This window comes from Symsagittifera roscoffensis, chromosome 2 (assembly GCF_963678635.1).
Source record: "Symsagittifera roscoffensis chromosome 2, txSymRosc1.1, whole genome shotgun sequence".
NCBI lineage: Eukaryota > Metazoa > Xenacoelomorpha > Acoela > Convolutidae > Symsagittifera > Symsagittifera roscoffensis.
The window spans coordinates 23,479,186-23,507,110 of NC_087063.1; the positions used below are offsets into that span (position 1 = coordinate 23,479,186).

The 27,925-nt window shown below is 35.5% G+C and overlaps 4 protein-coding genes across 6 annotated transcripts in view; 2 read left to right on the top strand and 2 right to left on the bottom strand.

Annotated features, from left to right (window-relative positions):
- The window catches only part of LOC134839392 (V-type proton ATPase 21 kDa proteolipid subunit c''-like), a 327,751-nt gene that overhangs the window by 211,098 nt on the left and 88,728 nt on the right, over positions 1 to 27,925 (top strand). The gene's annotated exons all lie outside the window — the stretch shown is intronic.
- LOC134839384 (apoptosis-resistant E3 ubiquitin protein ligase 1-like) overlaps positions 1 to 27,925 on the bottom strand; it is a 381,686-nt gene that overhangs the window by 31,462 nt on the left and 322,299 nt on the right. The window lies entirely within an intron of this gene.
- LOC134839389 (DNA repair protein RAD51 homolog 1-like) lies at positions 2,708 to 27,749 on the bottom strand. 2 transcript variants are annotated; one of them, XM_063854920.1, is made up of 7 exons: positions 26,991 to 27,749; positions 6,130 to 6,267; positions 5,767 to 5,884; positions 5,294 to 5,480; positions 4,401 to 4,644; positions 3,506 to 3,627; positions 2,708 to 3,018 (listed from the first exon to the last, which is right to left on the bottom strand). In XM_063854920.1, the coding sequence occupies exons 1-7, from the start codon at positions 27,228 to 27,230 to the stop codon at positions 2,895 to 2,897; spliced, it is 1,173 nt and encodes a 390-aa protein (XP_063710990.1). In that variant the 5' UTR covers positions 27,231 to 27,749; the 3' UTR covers positions 2,708 to 2,894. The 2 variants fall into 2 exon arrangements, with proteins under 2 accessions (XP_063710990.1, XP_063710992.1); XM_063854922.1 differs by lacking the exon at positions 26,991 to 27,749 and adding an exon at positions 6,736 to 6,807.
- Positions 18,471 to 26,959, top strand: LOC134838877 (atlastin-1-like). The gene is made up of 4 exons (XM_063854172.1): positions 18,471 to 18,658; positions 19,029 to 19,237; positions 25,522 to 25,668; positions 25,976 to 26,959. The coding sequence occupies exons 1-4, from the start codon at positions 18,471 to 18,473 to the stop codon at positions 26,272 to 26,274; spliced, it is 843 nt and encodes a 280-aa protein (XP_063710242.1). The 3' UTR covers positions 26,275 to 26,959.

The following is a 27,925-nucleotide window of genomic DNA, read 5'->3' on the forward strand; positions in this document are numbered from 1 at the left end:
GAATTTCAAGAAAAATTTATGATGTGTGCTTTTGTGATAAAATTAACCCAATTTGAGAAAAATGGATTAATAGATAAAACTTTTATTTCACTGGGAAATTTGAGAATTGAATACCATTTTAGAAATTGGAAATCCATCCGATTTTTAGTGACCTTTAGATTTTTGCTGTTCGATAGTGGAGTTTGCCTTCCTTTGTTAAAAGGAAGGCAAACTCCACTATCGAACAGCAAAAATCTAAAGGTCACTAAAAATCGGATGGATTTCCAATTTCTAAAATGGTATTCAATTCTCAAATTTCCCAGTGAAATAAAAGTTTTATCTATTAATCCATTTTTCTCAAATTTTTCTCAAATGACTTGAACTAACGCCCCCCAACTCCTCTGAAAAACGAAAACAGTAAGACGTAAGAGGTGTAAAAGGTGAAAGATGTAGAGTTGGTACAATGAAAACATAGCCAACAGACAGTTGGAAAAAAGTCAACAAACACAAGAAAACAGAAAAATATCTAATTTTCAAAATTAAAAACTTTAAAAAAATGACCTTAAAGCTCTTTGAATTTAAATAACAACTTATGTTCGACAAATTTTGCTTAAATCAACTAAATTTGAGAAAATTTGATCAATAGGTAAAATTTTTATTCCGAAGGAAATTCTGAAAATTAATCTCCATTATCAAAACTAGAAGTCGATCACATTTTTCTTGAATTACACTTTCAATGTTCGCTAGTGGAGTTTACCTTCCTCTTAAAAATTATAGTTTACCATTAGAACCCACTCGCAAGTCAAAACAATTGCCATAAAAGTTTTCACAGAAGAACTATAAACCTCTGAAAAATGAAATCAATACAATTACATCATTTCCAGCATATCTAACTTTTATAAACGAGTAAGAAAATTTTAAAAATCCATAGACGAAAATAAATGTTTTTTTAGAAACAAGAAATTAAAAAAATCAAATAGCTTCATAAAATTCGAACCAGTAATGACAACAATCTCGATTACCATACGAAACTCGCAATTTGTCTTTGAGACAAAAATCATGTCAAAATTGAAAATACATTTTTTCAATACAACTTTTTTTGAAAAAAGTTACTCATATTTGAAACAATTCAAGGTGCCATCGTTGTGAAAAAATCTAAGTTATTGAATTGCTCAATTCTGACAAAAACTTGTGAAATTAACCAAAAGCTGTGCAGCTGAAAAATACTGACCGCAATATCAAAATTTTTGAATAACAGAAATGTCCGGGGTGTATTAAGTAAGAGTACATTTTTACAAGGCTAAAAATTCACAATTCAAAATAGAAGGCTATAACAAGAAAAAAGAAGGCGTATGGTTTCGAGCATAGTGGCTTTCTACAAAACAAAAAAGCCACTATGTCGGAAAAGAATCGAAAACAAAATTCGAAAATGTGAAAAAACTATATGTATCAAAACGAATCATGCTAGTTTTGAAAAAAAAACATGCCAAAACGAAAGAATAGGAAATTATCATCGGAGAAAAATTACCGAGTGGTAAAAATCAGAAAATTTCTTAGTATAAACCTTTTAAGCCGAAAAAAAAATCAACAAGACTAAGGCCTATAAAAAGTTACCAAGTCCTCCTCGCCCTCAAAACACACAAAAACACAGCTTTATTTGCTCGTGAAATGAAACAAAATGATGCCAGTAAGCCGATATAATAAAAGCCGACACCTATGAAACCTAAAAAAAAGAAAATGAAAAATGAAAACAAAAAAGCAGAAAAACATCCATTCTGGTGATTAGATTGATTTATATGGTTTCGAGCTTAGGCTTAAATGTGCAAGCCTTTAATTACTTGCGAACTGAACATAAATTTACCAATTCTAATTCATACCATTCTTTGCACCAAGTTATTCATGAGAAAAAGTCTAGTACCCGATTGCAAAACGCTTGCTTATCGCAAGGGTAATAAAAAATCAAAGACCGTTTTATTTTCAATCGAATTAGCTCACAGCACAAAAAAAGGTAGAAAATTTGGAAATTAAGCCGACAAAAAGAGCAGACAACTGATCGGACTATAATTTTTAGGACACTAAATACTTTATGTTTTTGAAAAATCAAGTGCTGAACGGATTCGATCCTAGGTGTCAATTAGTTTTTGTAATCAGTAGTTGAATTTGAATTTTTAAGAAATTGAGCATGTTTGCTGCAGAATTGAAAAATATTCAGTGATTTTTTAAACCAGATGTTAACGCAAAAAAGTCTATATTCCGATTTGATAACGCTTGCTAATTGCAAGCGTAAAAACTATTGAAACGTTTATCGAAATAACACCAGGCATGCTCAGTTGGCTTTGAACATACGCTTTGAACAGTAGGCTTCGAGTAGTTGCCTTTGAACAGACGCCGAGTCCAATTCTGAGACGAAATCTTTATATTCAAATGATTGCCATGTACGCAAAAGCAATCAATAGACATTAATTAGGACCAGCTATTTGCATATCCAAAATAGTTCCCCTTAGACGCCAGGAAAAAGTGGCTTCGTTATTTAAAAAAGCTAGTCTTGCAGTCAGCCTGAAGAAAAATGTTCAACTTCAATATAAAAAAAAGTAGAGTTGATTTTTTTGAACACCAATTTGGACAGCCGACATTATGTATTATTTTCAATTGATACCAAATTTTTGATCAAACGTTTTTGGAATGAAAAAAAAAATCAAGAACGAAAACAATTTATTTTGAAGGCACATAATTAACTAATAAATCATAACTAGGCAATTCAAAGTCCAAATTAATACAATCAATTCTCAAACATCGTTTAAATTATGGCAACTGATCCCCTGAAAGCAACAAGAAGTTATTCAAGAAACATAAGACTACGCAATACATCAGAGCAACTTATGCTGATATGACATAATATTGCGTCATAGCTGCGCTCACTCCTTGGCGTCTCCAATTCCGTCAGGTAGGATTGCAAAACTGGCCTCAGAAGCTGGCAGACATGGTGAGTCATAAACTTGACAGATGCGGTTGTCCCCTCTACCCTTTCTTAAGAACAATCTGAAACACGAGCACATCATGAAACATTATTCTTCGAAGAAAAATTGCAATAGGCGGCGACTCCTTATATCGATTTCCGATTGAAATTAAGCCAAAAAAGCAGATAATAACAGCCTGGAACATTATAACGTTTCTCATTTGGAGCACCTAAAACAATTTTAGCGCCTGATTCTATTTTTCATATATCTTCTGAGAGAAAGGGTATAACTTCCATTCTATAAAAACTTTTAGTTCGGTTCTTCAAGACATTGTTGCTTGGGTTAAGCTTAATAGATATTCTAAGAATCAGAATGGGGGAGTGATTCAATGAAAATGACGATTTATGCTGCGGAGAGTCCCGCTTACATAACGTAGTACAACGAAACTTCGGTCCAATTGTAGTTTTGGAGCGAAAAACTAGCAACTTTTAGTTTTCAATCCCCTTAATGAACGAACTATTTGTTCACGTTTCAGTCGTATTTATTACTATGTTTTCATGATCTTTTACCTAGTGGTTGATGCATGTGCCATTATGTTGCCTCCGATGGGCTTCTTGGGGTCAGCTGCGAACATGGCTGCCCCATCCACCTGGGCCATCACCTGATTTGTGATCACCACTGCCACTCCGAACTAGACAGAAATATACTTACATAATATTGGATAAAAATTGTTACCTAGAAGCCAAGTTTTCCTATAAATTGTTATTTTTAACATATATAAATAAAATTTATACCGCTAATTACGAATGTCTGATGCATTGAAAAAACCAGTGCATTGAATTGTTTCCAGAGAATTGACCTGAATTGAACTTAAGCTAAACCGCATTGGGACATTCAATTATTTGGGGGGCGTTAAAAAATAATGTCCCTTTTTGAAAAAGGCTTACGCTGCACAAAATCTGCGAGCAAAACCTGCAACTTTTTCGCTTTGGGAAAGAGTTCGGCCAATTTGGGAATTATCGCGAGCAGCGCACGACCAAATTTTTCGCCCAAAAAAAAACTTTAAAGAACAAAATTGTTCTTCAAAAAAAAAACCTTTAAAGAACGAAAAAACGTATTGAATTAGTTAAAACCCGCATTGAAATGTAATTGAATTGATTTGGAAATTCCCGACGAACATTCCTAAAGGTAAGTTAAAAAAAATTGGTCACTGTCAACAAGCACGGACCAAACAGAAATAGTTTTCTCAAGTGGAGAAAAACTTACTCTTTTGGTGCAATTAAACGAAACTGTCTTCGAGCTACATAATAACTGTTTTTCTGAAATCTTCGAAAAATCTTATCGCGCATTTCTGTATAATTGCATAAGAGCTTATTTCAGATTTGGTCCACTATTGTTGAATTTCATCATAGTATTATTAAACGAGTCGACGACGTTGCCAACAATTGGCACAGTTATGCTCACTTCATCAGCCAATCGCAGCAGAGTCCTCAAAAACTTAGCCAGATGGTTTTGTCTGGCAGACAACTCCCCCCTCCCACTGTAATCTGTCCTGTAAAGAGATGTGGCACTGTCTACTATAAGGAGAGCATAGCGGGACTCTATCATCATGGCCGATGCCTGGTGCAGTAGTTGCAGCTGGTGGTCTGTATTGTATGCTCTGGCATAGGCCACATTGTCCAACACATCCGGCCCGTTAAGTCCATGTCTAAAACAGCAAAAACAAATTCTCTAAAACCACGCCTTTCCAATTTATTTCAAAAATTGCGAAGAGAAAACAACAAGTCTAAACTTAGCCATTCAGACTCAATTGTCCAGTAGAAGAGCGGGTGAAAAGCCAAAGATTGATCTTCTAATTTGATTTAAATAATTGTTAGAAAGTAATTTAAGCTAAAATTGTCTTAATCATCACGATTATTTTCGAGCTCCTCCACAGAACAAAAACGGCTGAAAATTGGAAGTTTGAGAGCTCACACAAACAGCATTGTGTTGCTTGTGTCAATCTAGAACCACAAGTTTCGAAGTAATGAAAATTCGAAAGATGACAGCCTTTGTCAAATGGCTTCACCAAATTCAAAACTCATTTTATAATTCCGTTATTTAATAGATTGATTTAAAAACCTGCAAATGATGACCGACGTGACTAATATGCAAGAGAATATCCATCCTATTACAGTGAAAGTATATAAATTTCACTGAAAAAATTACTTGGACAAATTTTTCCTATCGAAGCTTTGCAGGAAAAAAATTTAGCAGGCAACAGATTTCAAAGATCTAACGCATAATTTATTATAGAAGAAATGAAAAAATAAGTCTGAAGTTTTAAGTTCTGTTAAATAGATGAAGTCAGCTCCTACCGCTCGGCGACAGCCAGCAGTCGCTCTGGTCTGAATGTTCCTTCTGTGTCAATGTAGAGACACTTTCCCTCGCCCCCTCCCATGTCCACAGGCAACTGGCAATTAACAGCCAGAGTGTGACACAATTGAGTCTTACCAGTTCGGAACTCGCCAAATATCTCCGTGATTGAACCAGTCTCTATTCCGCCTAATCACATTCAACGTGCTCAGAATAACAGTTTATTCGCCTATATTTGGCAGTGCATGAGTAATTTTTTTTTCAGAAAATTTAGATAGTTTTTCATTCGAAACGAATAAGTACTACAAGAAGCAAACAAGAGCTTTTGTTGAACTAAGGAAATTAACAGGAAAAAAAGAAATCTAAGACGAGCCAAAAAATATATATATCTTTTGCCTGTCTCTTGTAAGAATCACATGTGTAATCTAGCAGGAGAAAAAAAGCAACCAAAAGCCTAGAACCACAAGACACTTACCGCCAAGCAGTTTGTCCAGCTCCTTGGACCCTGTAGATAATTGCACTATGTCTGCCCTCTTCTGGTGAAAATCGGTTGCCGTAGTGAAGCCCATAGGTGTCATCTTCCAAGCTTCAGTCTGAAAACAAAAATAATTATAGAGGATTAAACTTTTTTCTTTGAATCCAACTAAGCTCAAAGCGACAATACTATTGCTCAGTAAAATATGGAACAAAATTGCTATGCAAATATTTTATTTTATTTTATTGAATTATCATAGCTCGACAACTAAAATCGAGTAACTTTCAAGAACTAAATCAAGCCTTCAAGATTTGACAACCAATTCCGTCAGGTAATTCGACAACACAAAATTCGCTCACCTACCATGATTTTGTCGGCCTTCTGTTCAGAGATGCCTTTGATGGCGAGTATGGACTTCTTGGGTGCAAATGCTACACTCTCCACCGTGTGGTAACCAGCCTCCCCCATCTTCTTGATGTCCCCACTTGCTATTCCCACACTCTACAAAATCAAACACACTATTCAACAACGACTAGCCAGTAGAATTTAATTCCGTTTATTGTTTTCTCTGTACACCAATGATATTTAGAACAAAGACCAATTTCGGCTGCAATAGTGGTACCACGTGAAAATTCTAGACGCAAAAAACGGCCTTGAGTCGCAAACAAGAGCTTCGCTCAACAAAATAACACAGTCTGGAATGTGGTAGATAACAAAAATGGACTATCCTCGACAGGACTATTAAGGCCTACTGATAGCTCCTCTGCGATTCGCAGGAACCAAAAATAATTTTGTTCGAATCACTAGACGAGCATCGACAAGGAAACGCATTTAAAGTGGCGTCATAATACAATCACTATTATGGGAACCGGTCTATTGGCATTTGTGTCGATTAGCGTGTAATAAAATAGTTTCCAAATTTGTTTAAAAATTACGTTTCAAATGTTTCTAATTTCACAACAAATATACGTTGCTTGCTCCTCTCTCAGATGACCTGTTCGAATGCTTCACTAACTTCTAGTTTTGCAATGGGTAGTGGCCCATCATTTTCTTCAGCATCGCCTGCGTCCATTTTTACTAAGCAAACTCAAATCAATCTGAAAAGGACCGTAACTCTTAATAGTTTTATACTCAATTCCGATCTGAAACTCGGCAATAAGAACCAAAGATTTCCAAACTTTTAAAAAATAATCTTTCAATTACAACATTGTTGCAAAAAAGGATAACAAAAGAAAAGTACTTGGCTGCTGCAAGAATAAATCAAAAAAGATTAGAATCGAATACTTTCTTAGTTTTTAGTGGTTTTCCTAGATGACTGACTATGTGCTGAACGAACAGGAATTGCCAGTTACTATTTAAGAAGCACAGAAAGTTCCGACCACAATCAAAAAACATAAAACATTTTTTTTTTAAATTGAGTCATTTTTACTCGCGACTTGATGAGAAGAACAAGGCAAAAGCTCTAATACATTTTTTGTCAAAAAATGATTAACTAAACAAAAATAAATAGAACGAATTCAATATATTAGCAATTTTTTAGAAAACTTTTTACTGCCGAGAAAAAGCTGTACGGAGCTCCAAAAACTAGTTTAAATGAAAGCTTATTTTCCTATTATAGAAAATAACCGCTCGCTTTATTCGCTCAAAAATGGACACGAAACCCAAAACACCCCCAGCGTTTATCTCGACACTGCAAAAAATTTCAATTTTTAAAAAACTGTTCAAGTCACGACTGAAAGAGATTTAATATGAATATCACTCGAGTTTCTTCAATAATTACTAGGGGCCCAGCTGAAAGCTGGAGAGACCTGTTTGATTATTTTAATATTGATTATTTTAAAATTGTTTTAAAATTTCAGGTTTCTCAAGTCGATAGCGCCCTTCCTACGCAAAAAAAAGTGAAAGAGAAGCTTATGCATTCATTGGTAACGCTTTGGTAAAAAGTTTTCATGAGGGAACTTTTCAAGTCCATAGGTGTTTCCCTAGACAATAGGGGCCCAGCTGGAAGCTGGAGAGACCTGTTTGGTTATTTCAGAAAAAAAACGTTATACAAATTTTTGATGAAATCGAATTAGCTAGCGCTTTTTGTTTTATTGAAAAAACGAGTTTGAAAAAATGTGGGTGGGGGGTGTAAGGTTAGCGAAATCGCAGATTGATTTCGGATGAGTTTTGTAAACTAATGTAGCAAGGTAATTGTGTGCATCACTCTGCCAGAATTGTTATACAATTCTGCCCAGGGAGCGGGACGAGGACCCGGATGCACTTTGCTCCCCAGCCTTCTCACAAATGCAACACTCAAAGTTTTCAAATTGTTCTAATACACCTTTGAGGACTAGAATTGAAGTATATAAATGATTAAAGTGAGAGGTACAGATTTTTAATGATACCTCTGAATTGATCTATGAGCGTATCAGGTGACATTTTCAATACATCATTGCTTCCACACAAGATGACAATGGTGTCGTACTGATCGATTGGCGCATGTTTTAAGTGATTTATGACCTCCAACAAACGGCAGCCACTCAGTCCATTGAAACAAAAATTGGGAATGTAATGCTGATTACGTTCCAAGCGAACAACATGGGACGACCCAATTAGTGTATTCATGAAAGAACTAAAAAGCGATATGTGATATTAAACATATTGAACTGTTGCAAAAAAGAGTAAAAGGAATTTCTGACAAAATGAAGTTCGTTACAAGTTAAAGTATTTTATGGGCAGGGGAATTTCCTACAATTTGCTCTATCGATTAAACCCTTAATCCCAAATCTGGACGGGTAGTTTTTGAGGAAATCGGAAAGATTTCAAAAAAGGCCAAAAAAGTCAAAAAAGTGACTTTTCCTAAGTCTATAGCTCTTCCCCTAAGCAAATTAGGGACCAGCCGCTTGTGCATGGGAGTTTCCTACAACCTGGTCTATAAATTAAACCCTTAATCCCAAATCTGGACGGGTAGTTTTTGAGGAAATCGAAAATTTCCGAAAAAATGGGCAAAAAGTGAAAAAAGTACCGAGTTGTGAAGCTTTTCTAAGACCGTAGGGGGTAGGGTAGGGTAAAAATTGCCCTAAATTTTATGCAGGCAGGTAGGTGAAACGCTACTGAATCCATTGGTACCACTTTTATGAGAATCTGACGCGTAGTTTTTTGGGAAAGCGAATTTTTCGAAAAAGCGTCTCAAAAAAAAAAAAAAAAAAAAAAAAACCAGATCTCATCTGGAAAAAAAAAACGTTTTCAAAATACCTGTTTAATAAATCAAACAGGAATTTGTGGACCCTAAATTTGCGGAAAAAAAGGAATAGGCGATTGGTGTGCAAGTAGCACAGAAACTTCCGACAACATTAACATTTGTTTTCAAAAAAAGAATAATTAACAAAAATAAATAGAACAAATCCAAAATTTGCAAATTTTTTTAGAAAACTTTTTTGCAGAGAAAGCGCTGTCCGGAGCTTCGAAAATCAATTTGAATGAAAACGTATTTTCCTATTATAGAAAATACTTGCTCGCTTTTATCGCTCAAAATTAGACAAAACCGAAAAAAACTGGCGGTTTTTCTCGACACAGCAAAAAGTTTCCATTTAAAAAAAATTGTTCGAGTCACGACTGAAACGGATTTAATATGTATATCACTCGAATTTCTTCGATGACTATTTGCGGTACCGAAAATTACGTGAAAAACAAGAGTAGGCGGCTGCTGTGCAAGTAGCACAGAAAATTCCGACCACATTAACAAAAATTGAGAATATAGTTTTTTTTTAAATCAAATGGGTCGTATTTTTTGCATTGCGTAAAAAAAACCTTTTTGAGCTTATTACAGAACGATAGTAGCCTAAAAACAGCCGAAAATAGCTCGAAATCAAACAACGTTGAAACGACAAATCGTTTTTTGTTCAACACTGCAAAATTTTTCTCAATTTTTTTTTAAGTCGATCGAATCACGACCGAAAAAATTTAAACCTATAGTCTCACTCGACCCATTCCCATGATTATTTGTGCCATCTAAATTTGCGGGTAGAAAAGTAAGAGAAAACAAGAGCAGGCAGTCACTGTGAAAGTAGCACAGAAAGTTCCGACCATATAAATTAAAAAAAAATATATATTTTTTTTAAACTGCGTTAATTTTACGTAACGCGATGAGAAGAACCAAAACGAAAGCTTATACTTATATTCATCTTAATGTTCCACCAAAAAATTGATATTAAAATCAAAGCCAACAGACAGTTGGAAATGAGTCAATGAACCAAAAAAAATAATGACTTAATTTATGAAAAATTCAACTTTCAACAAAAAAAAAGAGTTCGTAAATTAGACGAGATCGAGTCCAAAAAAAGAGTTCGAAAAAATGATTTTCGTAAAAAGTCATATTCGTCTAAACTAGAAGTCGATCAGGTTTTTCGTGACCTTTACAATTTTGCTGTTCGATAGTGGAGTTTGCCTCCGTTTAACAAAGTTAACGAATTGAACTAAAAAACAAATCAAAAGTCGAATTGCGAAAAAGTAAACTTGCGCTTGAAAAATGTTTTAAGTTTTCCTGAAAAAAAACGAAAAAATCATCGCAACCTAAATAAGAATCTGAACTACGTTCATCGACACTTAACAATTACTCACACAAATTTTTTCGATTTTTGAAAAACTATTGCCAAGGATGGTTTGAATGAAGCTTCAACAACTAAGTTTTCATGACTATAAAAACACCAAAAATAACCCGAAATTATACTTATGACCTTTAGTCATTGGTTCGAGCAACTTTGTGCGGGTGATTTACCACATACATTTGATCTGAGTTCCATATGGAATTATCACTCAAATCTCATTAATTCACTCCTTATTAATCAACCGTTTGTCGCTGTCGCTGCGATAACCTTGGGAGGTTATGGGCCCAGATGCCCAATCACCCGTGAGAAGCCAGGAGTCAAAATTGACTGTTTGTTCAAACGAATAAGAAAAAAACGGAGATTTGCAGTGAGTTGTGACAGTGAAAAAACACAACTTGAAATATACAACTGATCAGATAGAGAACTGCGAGAATAAAAGCATGCCAAAACTTCCTGGAGATAGACGATTGATCAGATAGAGAAGTGCAAATAAAGAAGCAGGGCAACACAACTAGTAGAGACAGGCAATCCTGACGACAGAAGCAGGGAAACACACCAAGAAGAGAAGACGGTCAAAAGCTAGAGGAAGGGGCGCTGCGTGAGCACAGCAGCGAAAGAGACCACTCTGAGTGAGAACAGCAAAGGAAGAAGCACCACACGTAGATTGATAGTGAAAGAAAACTGAAACAAACTGATAAAGTACTTGTTTTATTTGTAAAAGTTGCTGATTTATATTCAATTTTTGCGGAAGGATAAATTCGTTCGTACGCCGTTGCTCGAATCTGACACATGATCAATCCAGAAAAAAAACATTGCCATAAGAAAAAAAACTAATACCCCTGACACTGATAGAATAAAAAGACGAAACTCTATTTTGCTATTATATATATAACCTAGTATGAAATCTGACGAGGGACCTTAGCTTTGCTAATTTGCTGATGTGTTAGTCGGTACGCAGACCGTTAGGTTCCGAATCAGATTTAGGCAACCAAATATACTTGCATAGTTATATAAGCGGGCGATATTGATGTTTATAATATATGATTTTGATGTCAGAGAAAACGGGGTCATTGAACTTTACCTAGGGCAATACTTAGCTTTTTGAATTTTGGACAGGAGCTTAACCTTTGTGTAAGAATTAAGTCAAAAATAGAAACTTGGATTAGGAAAGAGATGTCGAAAACTGGTAGGGTAGTTTTTTCGGGAAAAGATGAAGATTTTTCGTACTGTGAAGAGCAATTCGAGGCACGAACTTTTCACTTGAAATTTAACAAGATTTTAGATGAGACAGTTGATTATGGAAACTTTATGCCAAGTTTGAGACCGAATGCAAGCAGTGATCAAAAACAAGCTGCAATAGATAAAGGAAGAGATTTTTGAGGAAAAACAGTTGCATATCTGGTACGAACTTGTGCAGGCTCTAGATAAAAAATCGGTTTTGTTTTTAAGACCTTACAAAGGCAATGGTAGCAAAGCTTGGGATGTTTTAAGGAAAAAGTTTAAGAGTTTTGAAAGAACCAGGCTGCAAAAACTAATCTCCAAACTTACAACTTTGAAAAAGAATAGCACTGAAACAGTGATAGATTATTTGACTAGAGCAGAGGAGATTCAGTATAACTTAGAACAAGTGAACGAAGGAGTGAGTGAAAAAAAATAATAATTTCAATTATTTTGAAAGGGCTTCCAAAACAATTTGAAACTTTTTCTACAATAGTCAAAATTAGTAGAGATGAGAAAAGTTCAGATGAGTTGAAAAGAGATTTAGTGAATTTTGATAGCAAGAGACAAGTCATTGAAAAAGAGCATGCTTTTAATAGCGAGAATAGAGCTTGTTTCAAATGTCATAAAAGAGGACATGTTTCGAAACAGTGCAGAGAAAACTCAGGCAGCAGACGAGATAGTGAGGACAAAGCTCAGAAAATTCAGTGCTATGAGTGCAAGGAGTTTGGACATATTGCAAAATACTGCCAAGCAAAGAAAAAATTCATTAGTAAGACTAAACGAGAACAGCAGAACCTAGCAGCTGAAACAGAGGCTCATTTTAGTTTTCTGAGTGGAGTGTCTCCGAGCGAGGACTTAGTTGTAGACTCTGGAGCCACCAGTAATTTGATTAGGGATCGAGAGATGTTTGTTAGTTTAGATTAGTCAAAAATTTTAGGGAAAGGTGAAGTTAGATTCAGAGTGAAATATGAGAAAGGCGAGTTCAAGATGATTGAGCTGAAGGATACTTTGTACGTTCCTGAAAACTCAAGAAAGTTGCTGAGTGTATCAAAAATGAATAAAGCAGGAGCAGAAGTTAATTTTGGTGCGAACTCGTTTGTTCGTCAGAGAAATGGTTCAGTTTACCCATTAAGAGAGGAAAGTGGTCTCTTTTTATGAGACATTTTCGTAGGAAAAGACTAGTGTTATGTAGTTAGCACATTGAAACAGTGGCATTGCAGGATGGGTCATAATAAATACCAAAATATAAGTCATTTGGAGCAACATGTTAAAGGCATGAAGTTGAGTGATTTTAAAATTGAGAATTGTGAAAATTGTGAGTTGAAGTAAGCAAAAAAGAAGCCAGTCCCGAAAGATTGTTACACCAGGGCAACCAAGACACTAGATACTGTTCACACAGATATTTTAGGTCCTATCGACCCGAGAGCAGAAGATGGACATAGATATGCTATAGGTTTTAAGGACAGTTTTTCTAGATATCTAAAAATTTATTTCATGAAGACGAGAGATTTGAGATGAGCAACAGAAAACTTGGAGAGGTTCATAGCAGACATAGGAGTCCCTCACACTTTAGTTTCAGATGGCACAGGAGAATACATTGGTCAGGATTTTAGGCAAGTTTGTAGGAAACAGGAAATAAGACAGGAAACATCGGCTCCTCATACCCCTCAAGATAACGGAAAGATAGAAATGGTGTGGGGAACAATTACTCCAATGGCTCGCTGCATGATTTTTGATGCCAATTTATTGAAAACTTATTGGCTTTATGCTCTTAATATGGCTACCAATCTCAAAAACACGTGCTTTCATTCTGCTATAGGCAAAACACCCGACGATTGTATGTATGGAGAAAAACCCTTAATTTCGTAAAAACTTTTGGATGTGTAGCGTATAGCTCTGTGGAAAAATATTTTCGCAAAAAAATAGACAACACTTCTAAGAGGGGAATTTTCTTGGAGACATCGGAAAATAGTTAAGCTTATCTGATAGGAATTGAGAATGAATGAAAACGCAAAGTGCAAAAGTTCTCGAAAACATACCAAAAAATGCTAAGGAAGCTTTAGCAGACCCTGACTGGCAAGAAGCAATGAAAAAAAAGTTTGATATATTAGAGAAAAACAAAGTTTGGGAACTAGTTAGAAATAGAGGAGAGGAGCCTATAGGCAGCAGATGGCATTTTGCTTTGAAGTACGGACCTAATGGTGAAGTTTCTAGGTTTAAGGCTAGGTTTGTTGCTAAAGGTTTTAGCCAAGTTGAGGGAGGGGATTTTCACGAAACGTATTCGCCTACAACCAAGATGTCGACCATAAGAATGATCCTGAGTTTAGCAGTTCAAAATAGGTTATGGTCCCAGATGCCCAATCACGCGTGAGAAGTCAGGAGTCAAAATTGACTGTTTGTTCAAACGAATAAGAAAAAAAAATGAGAATTGCAGTGGAGTTGTGACAGTGAAAAAACACAACTTGAAATATACAACTGATCAGATAGAGAACTGAGAGATTAGAAGCAGGTCAAAACTACTTGGAAATAGACGATTCATTAGAATAAGAAGTGCAAAGATAGAAGCAGGGCAACGCAACTAGTAGAGACAGCCTAAGAAATTCAGTATGTGAATAAAAAGACTCTTTACCCAACGGCGTTTAAACTTTACAATCTGAGGGCACCTTTACCTCCCCTTTCCTCCCAGGGCTCTTTTCAACTCCCCCACCTTTCAAAAAATCGAGTTTTATGTTTGAAGAACAAATCTGCTCAGAGTTGTCGATTTCTTCACCAAGCCAAATTTAATTGCATTATGGCAACGTTAAATAAGCTTTTCAAAATTGATTTAAAAAAGGGGAAAGTGGAAAAGAGCCCCTCCCACCCACAGACACACACACGCAATCAAAAACACACACTTGAAAAATCCAAAATCCTGATGAAACTATATTTCATGTAGTCGGATCCGATCGGAATGAAACTTGGCGCGTGTCCATACAACACTTAGCATGAGCATCAATTGTAAGGGTTTTATCAATCCAATGATTTTTTTTGCAAAACTATGCACGAAAAACCATTGCTTGAAAATCGACAGACGTTGATGGAACAAGACTTCATCCAACATAGAACACGTGTTGATAGACATTAGTATTGGTAATAGTGCTGATTTAAATTAACCGGATTGAAATTCTAATCGCGTTTTTCTCAACTTGGGTTAGAGAACAACATTTGTTAATAACTCCAAGAGAATTAATATAGTGCAATTTTTTCAGAAATTCTCCACCGAAATTTTCCCCAAAATGGGTTATTTTGGCTTTTTTAATTAATCGAAAATTACGCTGAAACTACCGGGTTAATTGATGAGAAAGTTATGTCAAAAGAAGCCTCTTAAACAGACGTGCAAAATTTTAGAAAAAAGTAAAAATTCCATATTTGCTTAAGCATTTGAAATTTGTTTTTAACTAAAGATTTTGATTTATAAATATAAAAATGACCTTTTTTGGCTATCAACCAAAAATAAACTTTCGTATACAGATTTATGGAACATTTATCTTTAGAACTTTGTTCAGCGGGAGATTAACTAAAGAAAAACTAAAATGACCATTTGAAAAAATAAATTGCATCATAATGCAATTTGAACCAATTTTCAAAAATCTAAAATGACCCGAATTTCAAAAAACAAATTGCATCATAATAATTCTGAGCCACTTTTATTCTCTTCATTTTTGTCTAATCGTAACCCAATTTGGGAAAAAAAATAATTTGTAATTTCAAATTTTGTCCGCATAATTTAAATCAGCACTGTACACCCGAAAAAATTAATGGCCGCTGTAAATGAGCTAAATTGCTTTCAGCAAATTTAAATTATTAGATATCACGTGCTTTTCATACTTTCGCACGCCAAAATATCAAAATCACAACTTCAACAAAGCTCATTTAACACTTCTAAAAACTTGAAAATGGGATTCCGAAAGTCCACAAAGAATTTAAACGCAGACGGGGAACCAATAAAAATAATCGAGCCACAGTCGGATCACACATTTAAACTGAATTCCAACGCACTGAAAGACATTTTGCTATCAGATGAGCTGAAACATAAGAAAGTGGTGGTCATCTCAATTACAGGAGCATTCAGAACCGGAAAATCGTTTCTGTTGAACTTCTTACTGGCGTTTCTAAAGAAAACTAATTCGAGGAGCGCGACCCAATCTTCCAAATTTTCATTGGTATATAAGATCAGATCTTATTTTGGCCGTTCAGTTTTAGAAAATCAGGAGGAAAGCAAGCTCAAGATTTTTCGATTCCACCGAGAAAATTTTTTAGATCGTATCTTTTCTGAAAATTGAACTTCCGGAATTTTTCCAGAAGTGTGTTGATTTTTGCTGATGCGCGATTTCCAAAAAGACATTTCGATGCGAACAAATCACTATTTGTTAACAAAATCTATGGTACTCCTCAAACAAAACCTTTGCCTGACAATAATCAGAACTGGGAGATTGGAAAATATGGTGCAGTAGACGACGCTCGTCCACCATTGCCCCGGAGGGGGAGTTCCAGTTCGACTCAGACTGGTTGGATGCCCTGAGGACCCAAATGGAGAAGGGACAGGGATTCGAGTGGAAATAAGACAGGAAACATCGGCTCCTTATACCCCTCAAGATAACGGAAAGATAGAAATGGTGTGGGGAACAATTACTCCAATGGCTCGCTGCATGATTTTTGATGCCAATTTATTGAAAACTTATTGGCTTTATGCTCTTAATATGGCTACCAATCTCAAAAACACGTGCTTTCATTCTGCTATAGGCAAAACACCCGACGATTGTATGTATGGAGAAAAACCCTTAATTTCGTAAAAACTTTTGGATGTGTAGCGTATAGCTCTGTGGAAAAATATTTTCGCAAAAAATTAGACAACACTTCTAAAAGGGGAATTTTCTTGGAGACATCGGAAAATAGTTAAGCTTATCTGATAGGAATTGAGAATGAATGAAAACGCAAAGTGCAAAAGTTCTCGAAAACATACCAAAAAATGCTAAGGAAGCTTTAGCAGACCCTGACTGGCAAGAAGCAATGAAAAAAAAGTTTGATATATTAGAAAAAAACAAAGTTTGGGAACTAGTTAGAAATAGAGGAGAGGAGCCTATAGGCAGCAGATGGCATTTTGCTTTGAAGTACGGACCTAATGGTGAAGTTTCTAGGTTTAAGGCTAGGTTTGTTGCTAAAGGTTTTAGCCAAGTTGAGGGAAGGGATTTTCACGAAACGTATTCGCCTACAACCAAGATGTCGACCATAAGAATGATCCTGAGTTTAGCAGTTCAAAATAGGTTATGGTCCCAGATGCCCAATCACGCGTGAGAAATCAGGAGTCAAAATTGACTGTTTGTTCAAACGAATAAGAAAAAAACTGAGAATTGCAGTGGAGTTGTGACAGTGAAAAAACACAACTTGAAATATACAACTGATCAGATAGAGAACTGAGAGATTAGAAGCAGGTCAAAACTACTTGGAAATAGACGATTCATTAGAATAAGAAGTGCAAAGATAGAAGCAGGGCAACGCAACTAGTAGAGTCAGCCTAAGAAATTCAGTATGTGAATAAAAAGACTCTTTACCCAACGGCGTTTAAACTTTACAATCTGAGGGCACCTTTACCTCCCCTTTCCTCCCAGGGCTCTTTTCAACTCCCCCACCTTTCAAAAAATCGAGTTTTATGTTTGAAGAACAAATCTGCTCAGAGTTGTCGATTTCTTCACCAAGCCAAATTTAATTGCATTATGGCAACGTTATATAAGCTTTTCAAAATTGATTTAAAAAAGGGGAAAGTGGAAAAGAGCCCCTCCCACCCACAGACACACACACGCAATCAAAAACACACACTTGAAAAATCCAAAATCCTGATGAAACTATATTTCATGTAGTCGGATCCGATCGGAATGAAACTTGGCGCGTGTCCATACAACACTTAGCATGAGCATCAATTGTAAGGGTTTTATCAATCCAATGATTTTTTTTTGCAAAACTATGCACGAAAAACCATTGCTTGAAAATCGACAGACGTTGATGGAACAAGACTTCATCCAACATAGAACACGTGTTGATAGACATTAGTATTGGTAATAGTGCTGATTTAAATTAACCGGATTGAAATTCTAATCGCGTTTTTCTCAACTTGGGTTAGAGAACAACATTTGTTAATAACTCCAAGAGAATTAATATAGTGCAATTTTTTCAGAAATTCTCCACCGAAATTTTCCCCAAAATGGGTTATTTTGGCTTTTTTAATTAATCGAAAATTACGCTGAAACTACCGGGTTAATTGATGAGAAAGTTATGTCAAAAGAAGCCTCTTAAACAGACGTGCAAAATTTTAGAAAAAAGTAAAAATTCCATATTTGCTTAAGCATTTGAAATTTGTTTTTAACTAAAGATTTTGATTTATAAATGTAAAAATGACCTTTACTATCAACCAAAAATAAACTTTCTTATACAGATTTATGGAACATTTATCTTTAGAACTTTGTTCAGCGGGAGATTAACTAAAGAAAAACTAAAATGACCATTTGAAAAAATAAATTGCATCATAATGCAATTTGAACCAATTTTCAAAAATCTAAAATGACCCGAATTTCAAAAAACAAATTGCATCATAATAATTCTGAGCCACTTTTATTCTCTTCATTTTTGTCTAATCGTAACCCAATTTGGGAAAAAAAATAATTTGTAATTTCAAATTTTGTCCGCATAATTTAAATCAGCACTGTACACCCGAAAAAATTAATGGCCGCTGTAAATGAGCTAAATTGCTTTCAGCAAATTTAAATTATTAGATATCACGTGCTTTTCATACTTTCGCACGCCAAAATATCAAAATCACAACTTCAACAAAGCTCATTTAACACTTCTAAAAACTTGAAAATGGGATTCCGAAAGTCCACAAAGAATTTAAACGCAGACGGGGAACCAATAAAAATAATCGAGCCACAGTCGGATCACACATTTAAACTGAATTCCAACGCACTGAAAGACATTTTGCTATCAGATGAGCTGAAACATAAGAAAGTGGTGGTCATCTCAATTACAGGAGCATTCAGAACCGGAAAATCGTTTCTGTTGAACTTCTTACTGGTGTTTCTAAAGAAAACTAATTCGAGGAGCGCGACCCAATCTTCCAAATTTTCATTGGTATATAAGATCAGATCTTATTTTGGCCGTTCAGTTTTAGAAAATCAGGAGGAAAGCAAGCTCAAGATTTTTCGATTCCACCGAGAAAATTTTTTAGATCGTATCTTTTCTGAAAATTGAACTTCCGGAATTTTTCCAGAAGTGTGTTGATTTTTGCTGATGCGCGATTTCCAAAAAGACATTTCGATGCGAACAAATCACTATTTGTTAACAAAATCTATGGTACTCCTCAAACAAAACCTTTGCCTGACAATAATCAGAACTGGGAGATTGGAAAATATGGTGCAGTAGACGACGCTCGTCCACCATTGCCCCCGAGGGGGAGTTCCAGTTCGACTCAGACTGGTTGGATGCCCTGAGGACCCACATGGAGAAGGGACAGGGATTCGAGTGGAGTCACGGAGACAAGCGAACTACAGATGGGGTGGTGATGTGGAGCAAACCTTTCATGGTCAGGACCAAGAGCGAAGAGGTCGCACTCATTCTCATGGACACGCAAGGTTAATTCGGCTGGCAATCTACTTTAACAAAACAAGTAATGTAGCCAACAGTCGGTTGGAAAAAAGCTGAGAAAACTAATTTCCATTTTCGAAACTAAAAGTCAATCTCGTTTTTCGTGGTTTTTACTTTTTTGCTATTCGATAATGGATTTTGCCTTTCTTATAACAGAGGAAATGAACTGAACTTTAAATTAAACAAAAATCGGCTCTTTTCCAGTTCCCCCCTTTCAAAATACCGAGTTTTATGTTTGTTTTACGTGTTATTACGGCTAAATGCGTGATGTTACGCTGTAAAGTATGAAGAACAAATCTGTTCACAGTTGTCGATTTGTTCACCACGTTAAATTTCATTGCATTATGACAATGTTAAATAAGCTTTTCAAAATTGAATTTGAAAGGGTGGAAACTGGAAAAGAGCCCAAAAATCAAAGCACCAAAAACGTTACTTTGAGGTTGAACAAATTTAGAGATTTTTCCTGAAAAAATCATCACGACCTATACAAGAGTCTATACATCGACTCTTCATTAAGCCTTTTTTTTTTTTAAAAAAAGCAAAAATTGCTAGTCATCAATAAAAAAAAATCTTTTTTTTCCAACAAAAACCGAAAAAAAGTTTTCCAAAACAGTTTTCTCATGGCTCTCCCCACCCCACACGAAAATCAATCTTATGGTGTAACAAGCGGTTTTACAAGGTTAATTTTGAAAACAAACAAAACTGCGATGGCCTAATTAGTCCGCCTAAGAACTTTCATAGTGATCGGGCAATGCGGACAACAATTCTAGAAGTAGAAGTTAGCAGGTGGGGAAAAACAAAAAGAGCCGAAGCAGCTGAAAATTTTCGCTCATATTTTTGGTAGTCAGTTTAACTGGTTTTTGGTCTTTGGCTTTTCCCACTTTAATTTCTTGAAATTCTTTAAAAGTTTAACCGAAAAAATTACCAAAACCTTAAAACTACATTCTACTTTTGAGACGAGAAATCAGTCGCGTTTTTACGCCATGTGGACTTTCTTTATTCGATAGCGTATTTTTCATTCCTTTTACGCAAATGAACTTGAATTCAAGTTTAAAAAAAATTTAAAAACATACCAGGGAAAAATAACAATTAATGTTTTCCCAAAAAAACATCGTTCACTGAACTTACTCAAAAAAAATTTGCATGATGTACAAATCAATTTCTGTGAGTACAGTTCTTGTTGATATCTCGTATCACGCAGTTAGCCATGATAGCAAGCAAAGTATTTTGATAAAATGGAAATGGACACAGGCAACCAAAAGTGTGAAAAATTTGTTATCACTTATTTTAATATTTCTTCATACATTTTGCTTCAAACATTTCGCCTCACAAACTTCACCACTCTTCAATTTTGTTGCATATTTCGCATCTCACACCTTTCGCCTCACATTTATTAAGGCACTTTGTGTGTAAGATTTTTGGGACAACAACTTGGGACAGCTAGATGTGCCTCTAAATTTACGACGAGCGAAATGTAATTGTGTAAACCAATAGTTGTAAGTGATAATAAAATGTTCTACACATTTTCACTGCATGTGTCTTTTGCCCTTGTGTAGAACAAAATCTGGTTCTTTTCCTATCTCTTCTACCGCATTGCAAATTTTCCAAACTTACAAATTATTTTACTGCCTATTATGGCTAATATGCGTAATATTATGGATTATATGCTGGAATATGCGGAACAAAAATATGATTTCAAAAATTGGACTTTGTCCAAAACTTAAGCTGTTTCTCTACTGAAATAATTGAGAAGCGTAAAAATTTTTGAAGTAATCAGTTTTCCCAAGGAGATAACACTTTTCTTACATAAAAAAACCTGCAGCCCTCGCTTCTGCTGGAACCATTGTCGCAACCGCTTCTTTCGATTGAACTTTTCAACTCAGATTTGATTGTAAATTTTAAAAAATTCAAAAAGTTTCTAAAAACGGTCAAAAGTTCTTAAAACAGTCAAAAGGATTTCCAAAATCGATAACTTTTTCTGCAAAAAGCAGGTTGGTGCCGCTTCAGCAGAGAAAATTCCTAAAACTGGGTTTCTGAATTGAAAACAAGCTGAGAATTGGCACGGTATTAATCGCGTTAAGTCAAGTGTCTAAAAAGCTATCAAAGTTTCAAAACACCGACTTGTTTGTCGGCCATAACTTGTTTTTTAAACAAACTTGACATAGCCAGTTATGAAAGCAGGCTTTCAACAAACCGTTGTTTCGATTAAAGCTATGATATCAGATTTAGCAGGATAGTTTGCGAGAAAGGTCCAAAAAGCGGTCAACAAAATAAAAATTAGACATTTCCGAGAATCATAGCTGTTTGTAAGAATTAAGGGCGTAGCCACTTATGAAGAAGAGATTCAATCAGCCTGTAATTTCGATTGAACCCAAAGTTTCAGATTTGGCATTCTCGAGAAAATTTTAACAAGGAACGGTCAAAATATCAAAATTTTGACTTTTTCGAGGGCCATAACTTGTGGTGTCAGAAAATTTTAGAAGTAGTCGCATAAGCGAATGAACTTCCCACAAACAATTCTTTAAATTGATTCTAGAATCTCAGATATTGCAGGGTAGTTTTCGAACACATTCAAAAAGTTGAAAAAACGGTCAAAAAAATCAAAATTTTGGAATTTCCGAGGGCGGTGACTTTCGTTGTAAGGAACATTGTGAGTGGCCGCTAACGCAGGGGAGCTTTTCACTGCCCATTCTTGCCAATGAACACAAAAAATCCGATTTGAGAGGCTAGTTTTCGAGAAAAGTCAAGATCCACAAAACGGTCACAAATCAAAAACTTGACCATTCCGAGAGTCTTAACTTTATGTGGGAAAAAACATTTGGGCGTAGCCGCTCACGCAGGGAGCTTTTCAAAACCAATCTACTTTTTGAAACCAAAAACTCAGTTTTGAGAGGTGTAGTTTTCAAGAAAATTTTTTTTTTTAAATATGGGTCAAACTTCCCCCAAAGACTGTTTCGAAGGCTGTACAGAGAAAGGTTAAGTAAAAACAGACTCTAGGGGAGTATACAATCACACAAGTGAGTAGGCGGTCTTTCAATTGAAAACCTTTTTTTTTTGAAAATCAGCAGAATTTTCTGAGAAAAACTAAAGTTTCTCCAATACATTTGGAAATAGTTTTCCACAATGAAAAAAAAAGAAGTTTCAAAAAAGGGATTTGTAAACATACCACCAATTTAAAAGTGTGGAGGGAAGAGTTAAAACTGTGTTTCCCTTGAAACGAACCAAAATTAGGTCATTTAGCCATAAAAAAATTAATACGAAATAATTTTGCCCGAGGAATGGTTCTTAGCGAAACAAAAAAAAAACACGAAAGAAATACGAAGTCAAGGTGAGTAAAATCACAAATTGTAGGAGCAAAGTTGAACGGGAAACGCATAGAGATTTGAAGTGATTGTGAGCCAAGATACAAGTGATTTAAGTGATTCTGTTTAAAAAAAGTTGTTAACCCGAAAAAAAGGTCTATATTCCAGTTTGATAACGCCTGCTAATCGCAAGCGTAATCACGCATATTAGCCATAACATCACGCATATAAGCCATAATAGCCAGCAAAATGTTTTGCAATTATGGAAAATTTGCAATGCGGGAGGGGAGACTGGAAAAGAACAAGATTTTGTGCTACAAAAGGGCAAACAAAAGACACATGCTAGGAAAAAGTGTAAAACCTTTTATTATCACTTATAACAATTGGTCTACACGCATGCCACCCGTCCTAGATTTAGTAGTACTTTAACCTGTTTTACATTTATCCCCTCAAATCTTACACACAAAATGCCTTAATAAATGTGGGGCGAAAAAAGTCAAGAGGCGAAATGTGTGAGTGGCGAAATCTTTGAGAGGCAAAATAAGTGTAGACCAAATACAATAACTGATAATAAATTTTTTTTACACTTTTGATTGCATGTCTTTTACTGTGTGTAGCACAAAATCTGGTTCTTTTCCAATCTCCTCTCGCATTTCTAAATTTCCATATTTTCAAAATACTTTTGCTTGCTGTCATGGGTAAATGCGTGATATAAAATATCAACAAGAACTGTGCCCACAGCAGTTAATTTGTTCAACATTCAAGCTTTTTTCATGATTCATTATAATTTGTAATGGAAAAACAATTCACTGACAGCATTCACAGAGGAAAAGGTGAACCGGGAAAACGCCATTCACTGAATAAAATCTCAATTCTGATAAACAATATTCAAGAAGGTTCGAAAAGATAAAATAGAGACACTTTTTTCCACTAGTACTGCTCCTGATTTGAAAAATATTCTTGCAAAAAAACAGACAGTAGGGCACTTTAGTGATAAGGATAAAAAATTCTATATTGGCAATTGTGCAATGAAACATTATATGATATAACTGCTTTAAAATAGGAAAAAGTAAACAGGGGATGTAACACTAACGTTTCATGCGTAATAATTAGCATAACCACACGAAGGCGAAGTGGAGCACAGCAGAACTTGCAATAAAACTCAAGCGTATCATTGTATACTAGCGTCTGTAGAAAGACAATTTTAAAAAAATTGGAAAAGAAAAATTCAATTTCAGAAAAACACAACCACCAGCATTTAACAAGCTTTTAATATTTAGCGATTGGCCATTAAGTCAAAAATACGTGGTTAGACATCAAGTTAGTCGAAAACAAAAAAAGCCACAAGAAATTGTTAAAAATACGGTAGAAGAAACGAGCCTTCCTCTCCTGGATGTTTAAAAACTAAAATTCAGAGTTATTTTAACTTAGTTGCTTGGAAATCAACGGTTCGAATCCTCCGTCCTGCTATTCATATTTCTCCGTAATAACATGCATAAAAATTTTTTCATCCATTATATCTCCGGGAGCTCCTGCGTTCGAACGTCTGAGATTCTTCGGATCCGTTATTTCCTTCAAAAGATCTAATATCTGATCCATGGCTTTGTTAGCTTCATCTAAATTGTTGGGAATTCCCAAACTGCCATGAATTCCAGAAATGTTCTTCAACTGATTTTTGAGATCATCTATTTTAGCGCTATTCTCGGCGAGATAATCGAAAATCTCGTCAATACTTGTGATCTCACTTTTACTGGGTGTACACTCTTTACTTACGTTGAGATGTATCCGCATTGATGCGCATCCATTTTCAAATGGAACCCAAGAATGCACCTCAAATTTTGCTTCATCTATGATTTCCCCATTAGGATTCGTACCAGTAGCCACAAGGAACTCTAGGAAATAGCGAAGCCATAGACCAACGTGTAGGATATCCACTGAGCGTATCTTTCCAACGTTCACTAATTGTGGCAAGGTCTCAATTGTGGTACTATTTTGCTCAAAATCGTTCAAAATAACTGATCGCAGATACACCCCACGTCCATCTTCGCCATTCAGTGTGATGAATTCAATTGAAGAGTCATTTTTGTTGTTAGATAGCACTTCTCTGCTTGTGATCAGTAGATTGTATTCGTAAAATTTGAATCCAAAAACAAACGCAACATTGTAAAAACCGAGCGCATGTCAAAACTCGATGACTTATAAGAAGAAGAAGAATTTATTTCTCCATATAGTTGATAATACAAGCATCAATTTATGTAAATTATTAAATCAACAAAATGAAGGGGATAGACAAAAGGCGCAGTATGTGCCTACTTGACGTCTACCCGTTGAACAAATTAGGATTGCAACTAAGTAATAAAGATAAATTTATATTCGAATAAAAATAGGATTGTGGGGAAAAAATTTATTTTCCCCTAAAATTAAGCCCTCATTAAGGAATAGTTATTACATCTAGTCCTGTCATTTCGGCCAATTCTCATTCCAGCTGACGAACTAAGAATATGAGAAAACATGAAAAAAAAAAATCTGTTTTTTTATTTTTTTTTAATTTTCTAAAAAATGCGATTTCTCGAAAACTACAAGGATTTGGAGGGTCATATTTTCAGCATAGAATCGCAACCCTAGAATGGTTGTTTGATAGCATTTAGCCAGCGGGTACAATTTTTTAAAAATAAAAAATTCAAAGAAATATGTTTTGCACCAACTCGTAATTGCCACAAATGAAATTATCTTTAAACTTATGGACGAAACTGTATTATGATTTATGATTTCAAGTTAACTTATCACGACGAAATATGCAGATTTTTCTTCTCATTTCTCATTGTATCCAGCCATTTGAAATGTTTTATTTTTCTTGAGATTTCATTCAGAAAAATTGGCGTGGAAGGCAATACATACCCCTCCCCTCTGCTCTGAAGCAAGTAAACCTAGATTAAACAAAATGGACGAAATATTTTGTATTTATGCAGGTAGTTTTGACGACACTCAGACTACGAATGACTGTGCGATCATTTTCGCACTGGCCACTCTGGTCAGTTCCTGCCAAGTGTACAACATCAGTCACACAATCAGAGAAGACGACATCTCAAACCTACTCTACTTCACACAAGTAAGCAGTTAGATTTCATTCTCATTCTCTTTCATTCTCACCAATGCCCACAAATACAAAATAAAAAACACTTAAAAGCTTTTAAAATCGAACAATATTTGTGATGGTGAAATGAATTTGAAGAAAGGTGAAAAACATCCTGGTGTCGCAAAATATAAAGGGTTTCTCAGCACAAACACTGCCTAAAAGGTGCTAGAACAATAGCAAACTTCAGACAGGCCAGCTGCATTTGAAAAATTCTTCGATTCGCGGAAACAAAAATATTTTACTTTGATGCTTATTTTATAGATAATTTCACCTTTTTCTAAACAAAGAAGAGAAAAAACATGTTTTGTTTGAGTATGGCAAAATGGCGAAAGAAGACGAGAAACAAATAGCCGATAAGCACAAACCATTCCAACGACTGCTGTTTCTAATCCGTGACTGGAAATCACCTTCTAGTCACCCTTTCGGCCAAGAGGGTGGGAGAGAGAAACTAGCTGCCGCCCTCAAGGTCACAGCGAAGAGCAACGATGAAGTAGTTTATTCACGAGAGCGACTCAATAGATTCTTTCAGGACATCGAGTGTTTCCTGTTACCTCATCCGGGGCTAAAAGTTGCCACAGGAAAGTGACCAGGATTAAAAAGACCAAATCTCACCAGTACCAAAAAAAGGGTTATGAAATTGACGATAAATTTTTCATTTTTCATGGTAGTGACTTAAATCTTATTATGCCTGTAATTCGGTAAATTTTGAAAATACTCATTTATACTTGAGCCGATTGCTTTTTTCTGAATTTCATACAGGCATCTAGTTATAGGATCATCAGGATAAAAATAAATCCTCGTCACGGAAACAGGAGCCAAATTTACGGGTAATACCGACGAAATCGAGGAAAACTTCCTGCACCACTTACAAAACCTAATTCGACTCCTATTAGACGACGAACATCTTCAACCGAAACAACTAGCGGGCAAAGACTTGACATGCGGCGAACTTTACACTTGTATTGAATCCTACATGAAGGTTATTTCTTCCGGGAAATTACCAACTTTGAAAAACTGTTTCTTGGCAACAGCAGAAGCCACTCATTTAAACGCGTTAACCGAAGCCCTGGATTATTATCACAAATCAATGCAGAATGTTTGCGGTGGTTCGAAATCTTACGTCAACGAAAAGCAACTCGAAAAAGTACACGAGCAAGTTTCGAAAGCTGCCGATAACCAATTCTTAGCCACTAAACGAGTCGGTGGGAGTGTTTTTGAGAAAAATTACCGAAACAAACTTCAGGAAAAAATGAAAGACGCTGGGAAAGAGTACCATGAAATAAATAAAAGCAAGAAACTTACCATGGCTGTCAGTACACCGGTTAAATTAGTTGTTCTGTTGGCTTTTCTGGCATTGGTTTGGACTATATTTTCATTCACACATATCAAAATAGCGGCATCGGTAATCAAGATTATAATCTGGATCTTAACTGCAATGTTGGCTTTATGGTGGACAGTTTCCCTTGCCGGAGTTCTGAGCCCAGTGCGGATCATGATTGACAAAGCAGTCGATATAGTATGGAAGGTTACCTTCTCAATCATTATGAAAGAATTACTACGCAGAATTCACTGACCATGGCAACTGAAGTCATAATATGTTAGCCATGTTTTCATTTCTGGCCGTTTTCATTATAATAAGGACATTTAGAAATTAAGCCGACAAATTAGCAGCAGTTGCCTTCTCAGTCTGCTTGTATGAAGTTTTAAGTCGATAACTTGGAAGTGACGAACAAAGACAGTAAGCGGCTCGAAAGGAACGTGCATTTAAAATACGTTGACAGACATTCTGATGTTGCCATCAGATCAGCCATGCTGATTCAGCTGCTTTTGTTAAACTAGTTGTTAACTCGGAAAAGTCTATATTCCGATTTGATAATGAACGCTGATTTCTTATGCAGCAAAAAGCCACCAAATATAAACTAAACTAGCGCATCGAACCTCCGCACTGTTGAAAAAGAGCCTCACGTCCTTCCATCTTAGCCAAGATTGCTTGAAAGTCGTTCAACACTGACCACAAACATCTTTAATATTTAAGTAATTAAAGACTTTCGTTTAACATATAAACCTGAATTGAACTAAAACATAGCAAAAACATTGGGAAAAAAGACGTCGAACGCAAGTAAATGGACTTACAGCTCTTTGAATTTCAAGAGAAATTTTTGATAATACTTTTTTTGATAAAGTTAACCCAATTTGAGGTAAAATTTTAATTCAGCTAAGAAATGTGAAAACTAAAT

Coding starts and splice junctions, on each gene's coding strand:
- LOC134838877 (XM_063854172.1), top strand. CDS start 18,471: ATGGGATTCCGAAAGTCCACAAAGAATTTAAACGCAGACGGGGAACCA. Junction 19,238..25,521: donor CATTCTCATGGACACGCAAG/GTTAATTCGGCT, acceptor GTATTTATGCAG/GTAGTTTTGACGACACTCAG. Junction 25,669..25,975: donor CTACTTCACACAAGTAAGCA/GTTAGATTTCAT, acceptor TTCTAAACAAAG/AAGAGAAAAAACATGTTTTG.
- LOC134839389 (XM_063854920.1), bottom strand. CDS start 27,230: ATGATTGAGAAGGTAACCTTCCATACTATATCGACTGCTTTGTCAATC. Junction 4,645..5,293: donor CTGCTGGCTGTCGCCGAGCG/GTAGGAGCTGAC, acceptor TTGCTGTTTTAG/ACATGGACTTAACGGGCCGG. Junction 3,019..3,505: donor GCACATGCATCAACCACTAG/GTAAAAGATCAT, acceptor CTCGTGTTTCAG/ATTGTTCTTAAGAAAGGGTA.